Raw genomic sequence first — 8,271 nt, 5'->3', positions numbered from 1 at the left:
CCTTTCCTCTCGAACCTCCAGGTAGGAGAATTGTCCATGACTGGAGAGTCCTTTAGGCCAAGTTGGACACGTGTGCAGACCCAGACCCCCACCCAGACCACCACAGCTCCTTCCTGCCCCTATTGTTCAGCCCGCACTCAACAATCTTTGTTTTAAAGTTACTTTAAAGTCTCCTATTGTGTGAAACACACATTTAGATCTTAACCCCCCCCCCCCCACACACACACACACACACACACATATAACCTTTATATCTACCTCAAATGTTTGTCCTTGATCAATCCTGACAATCAGACAATTCTGGACCATGTTGGCTGAAAAGTACCTTTTTTATTTGTGTGAAAGGTCAGAGATGAGGACCTGAAGGGAAACGGTGCATTTAGGAAGAAAACCTCAATGCACAGCTTGTCCAGTCATAAATACACCTTTCTTTATTTCCGTATACAAAATAACACTATTTACAGCCACATAAGTGGTTTCACTGAGCTCACGTCGCCATGACGACAGCACCGATGTGAAGAGCTGACAGGAACCCAAAACCTTTAACCGTGTTTGATCGAGCACGAGGACGCAGCCGACACGTGTGGAGTTACAAAGCAACATTTAAAGCTTCTGTTCATAAAGTACCAAAAGAACCCACTATAAGTCATGTGTCGGGTCCATCGATGTTCTACTAGGATGTAAAGACTTCAGGATAAAAATCAGTCTTTTATTTGGCTAAAGCTATGACGGAACAAAGATCGCCCTCTGAGGGGGCCTAGGAGCTGTTCATAAACAATAAAATGTCCGGGGGGGGGCACTGCAGCTGGCTAGCATGTCCGTCACCTGCGTCCACGTCCAGGCTTGTGACGGGCTGATGGGCCCAGCTGGGAGTTTACAGATCCAATAATGATGCAGAGGGAAAGCTAAAGCTTGAACCCGAGCGGAGCCCTTCTGCGCGCCTGGATGGGGGCGGGGCTGGGGTGGGGGGGGCAGCGCCAGCTCATTTGCAGACGTATCGCTCCACCAGGCGCTCGCACTTCTTGCAGGTGACGTAGCAGCACCAGTGGTATTTGCAGTGGCAGCGTTCTAGCAGCTTCTCTGTGTAGGAGTTGTACCCACGGTCGCAGCACATCATGTCGCAGCTGTCGCTGCCCGCTGACGTCTTGTTGCACTGCCTGCCAAGGAGCAAAGAACACCACGTTAGTCCTGCCCCACGCCGAAAGGCCCGTCCAGAAGAAACCAGCTTCCAGTCTGAGAAGCTGCTGAATTTACCGGTCACGTCTGTGGTCAACGGTCAGTTCAAAAACCAGACCTGGTTCTGAAGGAAGGAGCTTCTACTGGGGAGGACGTGTGAGGCGAACAATAGAACTTTGCTCTGTCTGTTATAATGTGAGTCTAAAATAGTCACACATCCTTGTGGTACACATGTATACATATACTGTACACACACACACACAGCATATTTAATGTGTTCTGTGACGGTGCTGCGCACTAAAGGGGGTCCACCGGCCTCTTTATGGTTGCTAATGCTAATGAGCGCTTGTTGGAATCAGTGTAGGGGCCACACATGGAAACGCTGTAGCCACGTGTGCGCGCTGACACACGTCCCACTTCAACACCCTGCTGGAGTGGTGACACCAGTGGACCGGGCCTCTGGACCCCCCCCCCCCCCCCCGCGAGCAACTGCTCAGCTGTCACTCGTGCTGCAGCAAGTGTCCATGACAACACGCATGTGTTTCATGTGCAACACGTGATGAGACGGTCGTACAACACACGGAAGAGCATCAACCACGGATGGAGCGCACACCGAGCGTGAAAGATGCGGCCGCTAAGATTCCCTCGGCTCCAGGGGCCAAAGAGGCGCCAGCGTCGGCCTGCCAGCTGTTTGTCACTCGTCCAGACCAAACTACACAAGCTGCTAGCCACTAGCTGCTAGCCACTACCTGCTAGTCACAAGCTGCTAGCCACTAAGTGCTACCCACTAGCTGCTAGTCACAAGCTGCTAGCCACTAGCTGCTAGCTACTAGCTGCTAGCCATTAGCTGCTAGCCGCGAGCACACATGAGACACAGGTGATCTGGACCACTTTTACCAGGTAACTCACAAATCGCTTGGATGACTTCATCACCTCATATTAGCTGTTATTTCAAAAAGTTGTTGAGCAAAATCGAAAGACAAATGAACAAATGGGTGGATTGTTCTGGTATAAAAGGGAAAGGTGAGATCAGGCGCTCCGCTTGGTTCTGAGCCAGGGAGACTCAACTCTGGACCCTCAGGGGTCTCCACCCAGCTGGGGCCTCCTCACAAACACCCACAGCTTTAGTGGATCACAGCGTGGGGCTGGAGAGCGCCCCTGAGCTGAGCTCTCATGAGTGTTCAAGAAGTCATGTATTCTTAAGAAGGACCTCCAGGTCATGTGACAGCCAGCGTAAATAACAACAATAAGCTAGCAACGGGTATTAGCAGGAAGTGCGAACTTGGCTTTGATCTGCTTTTCCCTTTTAGGGCGTCCGTCCCAACTTGTGGACGAATGAGCTGCCGGCTAACGTCTGAGCCCTCCGGACGTCTTGTTTCTTATCTCATGCGATTATGGGATTTTTGACCGATCTCTCAATGCCGCCGTCCTGCTGACTGACCTAGATGTCGCTGATAAGTGGGGCTCGCTGTGACCACGTGTTTGTAATGTGGGTCACAGGAATGCCTGACCTTGGCTTCCAAAAACAGCACTTCCAGAAGTTGAGGAGAGCCCAGAGCGGGCCCAGAGCGGGCCCAGAGCGGGCCTGGGTAACTAGTCCCTTATATTTGTGTGGGCGGTATCAGCAGCCTGAAATAGAACCGTGATAGCAATTGTTTGAGACGTGTGTTGCGATAGTGGAACAATGACTCCAGTCGCAACGGTTTTTAGAGCGGCCTCAGACAGAACCTCTCAGGGGCTCTTGGTTGTTATCAGTCAGCCTTCCAACTAAATGGTTCCACCAGGCAGAGCGAGACTTTTATCAGAACCAACATCCTGGGGGAGCCGGTGTTAGCGGCCAATAGCTTCCTGTGGTTTGACCGCTAACCCTCCACCAGACTGTTGCCGTTAGATACCAGCGCCAGTCAAAGACGACGTTCTCACCTGTCACGTGTTCCAACAGAACCCAGCTTTTCATTCTCGCTGCAGAAGTTTGGGGAATTCTGTAGGTAGACGAGTTCCTTCTCCCTCACTGGGCGGATGTCAATGTCCTTCGGGACCAGCTGCTTGCGTGTCCCCATGGGCCTGTGGACCACTTTGGTGGCTGACAGGTACATGTTCTTGAGGTCAACGGCGATCTCCCTCAGATCCTGGAGGCCTCTCCAGCAGGTTCTGACGGAGCAGGAGCCAGATACTCCGTGGCACTTACACTTCATCACCAGGGCCTCTTTCAGCACCTGCGCACAACAAGCGAGACGTCAGATTACAAAGCTTGGACAAGTCCACCTGGCCCGAGACCGCGAAGCGGACGGTGCTGCTCACCTGTCTCCCCACCTCACTGTTGTGTAAGTGCATCAGTTTGTTAGCGTGAGATCCTGCACGCTTCATCTTCAGAGGAGCATCTGCAAACTTTGAGCCCATCATCAGGCCGTAGTGCAGGTTATCAGCACAGCCGCCCCAGCGGTACCCCGGCTCCAGAACCTGAGAGGGGATAGGAGCACAGGAGCAGAGGCGCAGGTCTCCAGAGGTGCAGGCCTGGGCGATGGTGTGGCTGATGGCTGCCGCCGACAGAGCGTAGACGAATGCAGCCTCTCTGGTTCCTGTGGAAACCATACGGACACCAAAGGTTCCTGTTAGCTGGGACGGCCCCCCTTTGTTAGCAAAACAGCTCTAATGGGTTTAGTGGCATGCTCAGGGGCTGGTGATAATGGACCAAGAAAGACCCCATTAAATGTCGGTGATGTCCTGGATTGTGGACCAGAGACCGTCCGCTCTACAGTTGTTCCACTAACCTCTGTGTGGGCGGAGCCAATTAAATGAGTGACTAAACAAACAAATGTTAATCTCTCCTGGATTATCACAGGTAACTAATAAAACACTAATAGAACTTTGGGACAACAGCAGCGTCAGCAGGGCTGAGCTTGGTTCTGGTCTTGGATCGGTTCTCTGAACATCTAGATAACCCTCATCCAGTGAGGGACTCTGGATCAGCACAGTCAAGGTCAAGGAAAAGCTGTGTGTTCTACTTTCTATTGGACCGCGGAACCTTTTTGTTGGTGTGTTCTGAACTTTAAAGTTCTTTTGTCTCTGACAGGAAGTAAAGGTAGTTTCCATCCTAGTGGCCGTAGTGGTGACGTCCCAGAAAACCTCGTCAAACGCGTGATTAATTTGTCTAAATGTCGCCATGGAAACGGTGTTGGATGATGGTTTGGGATCGCACCTCGGTCGAGGTCGGGCCGGTACTTGGGGGCGTCCACGGGGATCTCGATGGACGAGCAGTTCCAGCGCATGTCCCCAAAGGTCTTCTGGCAGGTTTTTTTGACCTCGCGGGCTGCTTGTATTATGGTCTGCATCAGCTCCAGGTTGCTGCGACACAGCTGAGCCTGTGACGACACCAGGCCGGGCAGCAGCTTGCAGTGTTGGGTCTGGTTGATGTGCAACGATGAGGGCGAGTGGGACAGAACTCTGTGGACAAAAGATTCAGCCGTCACTTCTCACTACCTGCAGGAGCCCGAGGCCAGGGGAGTCTGGCCCAGGTCCCAGGGACCCCAGAGGGGTCTGCTGGTTTCTGGCGGCCGTAAACACCTGTGGCAACCAGGTGTTTACGGCCGCAGCTCGACAGTCGGCCTCTCGCTCCGGTTGAACCCGAGCTGTTAACGACCGTGTGTGAGACCTCCTGCTGTGTTCCTGAAGACACGAGCCCACCATGTTGATTCTCTGAACACACCCAGCCTGCCCACCGTCCCACAGCGGCCCCCCAGGACCCGCTTCCCTCGTCTGTCCAGGAGACATTCGTTTATGCTCTTCAACCCAACCCTTCCGTCTGGACTCACATTTGGATCAGCGCAGACGGACTCTGTGAGTCCGGCGGTCCTGCCCTGAAGGTTACTTACAGCCATTTGATGCCAGAGCAGAGCTGAGACAGCAGCAGAGCCGTGAGGACGCCGACGGGGACCACGTGAGAGCGGAGCCTCATGGTTGGACTCCACAGCAGACCACAACGCTACAAAGGGCCGCAGCAGCCTACAGTCGTACCACAACCGCCGGAATCGCTGGAGAAGATACAGACACAAGGGCTGTTAATGGCCCAGTTTCCCTTTTATGGGGTCCTGCAGATGAAACAGATCTAAACGAAATCAGATTCAACAGAATTAGCAAAAGACCCAGAACGAAGATGATGTCATCCCAGATCATCAAAGGATCCTCAGACAAAGGAAAATTCACCCTGATCAAAGGGCGGCCTGCTTCATAAACACAGCAGCAACAACAGCAGCAAACAAACAAACAACAGCAGCAATAAACAACTGTAACAACAGCAGCAAATAACAGCAACAAACAAACAACACCAGCAACAAACAATTGTAACAACAGCAGCAACAAATAACAGCAAAAACAACAGCAAGCTAATAAACAACAGTAACAACAAACAACAGTAACAAACAACAACAAGCAAACAAAAAACAGTAACAATAAACAAACAACAGCAACAACAAACAACTGTAATACCAGCAGCAACAAACAACAGCAAGCAAAGAAACAACAACAGTAACAACAAACAACAACAGTAACATCAAACAAATAACAGCAATAAAAAACAAGCAACAGCAACAACAAATAGCAGTAACAACAAACAAACAACAGCAGCATCAAACAAACAACAACAACCTCCAGCTTTGAGCCCGTGATTGACCCAGTTTCCATCATCTCTGTGGAAAGAATGTGGTGCTGCTGCTGCAGCTTCCATCAGAGCAACATCAGCTAAGATCTGCTGATAGGAGCCTTTGAAGAGCTCTGGGGGGTCCGTTAGGCTCCGGGAGGGGGGTCCGGGGGGTCGGAGCGCGTCAGGACGCTGATTGGCGGAGACGCCCAAGAAAGCAGGGAAATCACGAACAGACAGATTGAAATCTTTGAGCTGCAGCTGCTTGATCGAGTTCACTCTTTAGACCACTTTCATTTCTGACTTTACGGATTTCCAACACCTTCTTTTTTGCGTTGCTGACTTTTAAAATTTACTTTTGACTTGAGCGTTCAGGGAGACGGCAACACACACACACACACACACACACACGCACGCACGCACGCACGCACGCACACACACACACACACACACACGTCTAAAGTGGCTGCGGCGGGTTTCTGTTCGTTCCCTACAAAGACCGAGCGAGAACTTTCCAGCAGCAGAACCCAAACGGACCGGATCCTGCTCCTGAAAGGAACAGGTCCTGCTGTCGGTCCGGCAGCAGGACCTGGACGGACCGGACCGACAGCAGGACCTGGACGGACCGGGTCCTCCAGGCAGCGCAGCTCACCTCAGTTCACCATCACCCGGCGGTTCTGGGTTCCTCGGGACGGGTTCAGCCAGACGTGTAAATAAAATCCAGCCGCTGGGGGACAGGTACGCATACTGTGTGCTGTCCGGTGCGTGTGTGAGTGTGTGTGAGAGCCAGAAGCCCGAGTGAGGCCGTGGGGGCAGGATCAGCTCTTTTACTCTCGCCCACTCCTCACTGCTGATGTCACATCATTAGCATGAGAAAGATGGTTTCAGCCCTGGACCTGCTCGGCTCGGCTGGGCCACTCTGACAGGAACGAGACCAGATTAGACCAGAACCAGGAGAAGGTCCAGAGCTTCTCTCTGCTGGACACCACAGGTGAGGAAGGAACCATTCAGCTGGTGTTGGAACACTTTCATTCTTGACGGTCCAACAGGATCAAAGGCAAAGTTGCTTTGATGCTTTGATTTGATCTATTACTCATTTGAAACGCTTTGTTGGAACATTTCACACTGAAATTGATCTAAATAAAGCCCCAGATACCTGAAGTAATAATTAATAACAGATCCAAGACTGAAAATATGGCAGAACTGCCAACACGGCTTCAAATATCTCACTTCCTGTTGGGTTTAGGAAGTGGACCCAGGAGGACCAAGTTTCACAAACGGGTCAGAGGTAGTCCAGGGGCTGCTTCTTCGAAGGTATCCAGGTGGCGCTATCACCCACGAAAAATTGAAAATCAGGCAGAATTCTGGTCAAACACGAAGTCTGAAGACAGCAAACGTTCGCCTTGCCGCCCCGGCCTCCGAGGGAAAGCGAGAAGCTTTGGAGGTTAGTCCGAGTCTCTGGATCTGGATTTGACCTCTGGATCAGACCCAGCCGACATGGAGACGATTGATAAAAGCGCAAGGATTCAAAATGGCTGACTTCCTGTTTCTTCCTGTTACACGCTGAGTCATGACAGAACTCCGCCCGTACCCCCGTGTATCGATGAAACCTTTCTGGGGCCCCTCTGAACGCGTAGGGGTGTAGGTGGCGCCGTAGAGCCGTTCCTTTAAATATGAGGTGTGGGACCCAGTAAATGTGTCATCTTTACCGGACCTGCTGCACCTGCAAAGGTTCCTGGGGTTTCGGCCCCAACGCGTTGATGGATGTTGTGAGGACATGAAGACCGGCCTGCGTCCTTCCCTCGTGGACCTGGTTCCTGTTGTCTCTATTGTATTGGGACAGAGCACTGTCTTATGGCACATGCCTGGAGTACTTCATGTCCTCTGGGACACCTCGGCACCCACAGTAGAAGTAGGTTAAAGCTGAATCTGTTAGCAGGAACATCTGAGGTGGCTCAGGAGCAACACAACTCAGGTGACTACATCCTGTTGAAGTGGACTTCAGTCTCCTTCTGATCCATAATCTTATATAATCTACGTCTGTGGAAAACACAACATCTGCTCATCATGTCAAATAAGCTACTGTCCATCTGTCTGTCTTCTCTGCTTGTCCAGGTCTAAGTCACATGTGGAGGTCCACAGCTACAGCAGCTACAGCAGCTACAGCAGCTACAGCAGCTACAGCAGCAGCAGCTACAGCAGCTACAGCTACAGCAGCTACAGCTACAGCAGCAGCTACAGCAGCTACAGCAGCAACTACAGCAGCTAAAGCAGCAGCTACAGCAGCAGCAGCTACAGCAGCAGCTACAGCAGCTACAGTAGCAGCAGTAGTTGTAGCAGCTGCTGCTGCAGCAGTTTTAGTAGCTACAACAGCAGCTACAGCAGCTACAGCTACTACATCAGCTACATCAGCTACAGCTACAGCAGCAGCTACAACTGCAGCAGCTACAGCAGCTACA

The 8,271-nt window shown here is 51.7% G+C and overlaps 1 protein-coding gene and 1 long non-coding RNA gene across 2 annotated transcripts; one reads left to right on the top strand and one right to left on the bottom strand.

Moving 5' to 3' along the window:
• Nucleotides 1-310: 310 nt before the first annotated feature.
• Nucleotides 311-6,605, bottom strand: wnt11 (wingless-type MMTV integration site family, member 11). The gene is made up of 6 exons (XM_057055645.1): nt 6,465-6,605; nt 5,049-5,207; nt 4,376-4,620; nt 3,478-3,755; nt 3,100-3,392; nt 311-1,157 (listed from the first exon to the last, which is right to left on the bottom strand). Exons 2-6 carry the CDS (start codon nt 5,129-5,131, stop codon nt 983-985), a joined length of 1,074 nt encoding a protein of 357 aa, XP_056911625.1. The 5' UTR covers nt 5,132-5,207; nt 6,465-6,605; the 3' UTR covers nt 311-982.
• A 41-nt stretch (nt 6,606-6,646) lies between these two features.
• On the top strand, nt 6,647-8,028 carry LOC130538246 (uncharacterized). The gene is made up of 3 exons (XR_008953832.1): nt 6,647-6,803; nt 7,059-7,787; nt 7,928-8,028. It is a non-coding gene; the product is annotated as an uncharacterized LOC130538246 (long non-coding RNA).
• Nucleotides 8,029-8,271: the final 243 nt, after the last annotated feature.

The sequence above is a fragment of the Takifugu flavidus genome, chromosome 14, assembly GCF_003711565.1.
Source record: "Takifugu flavidus isolate HTHZ2018 chromosome 14, ASM371156v2, whole genome shotgun sequence".
Classification (NCBI taxonomy): domain Eukaryota; kingdom Metazoa; phylum Chordata; class Actinopteri; order Tetraodontiformes; family Tetraodontidae; genus Takifugu; species Takifugu flavidus.
The sequence above is the reverse complement of the archived record's forward strand: the minus strand, read 5'-3'. Positions and strand labels throughout refer to the sequence as shown.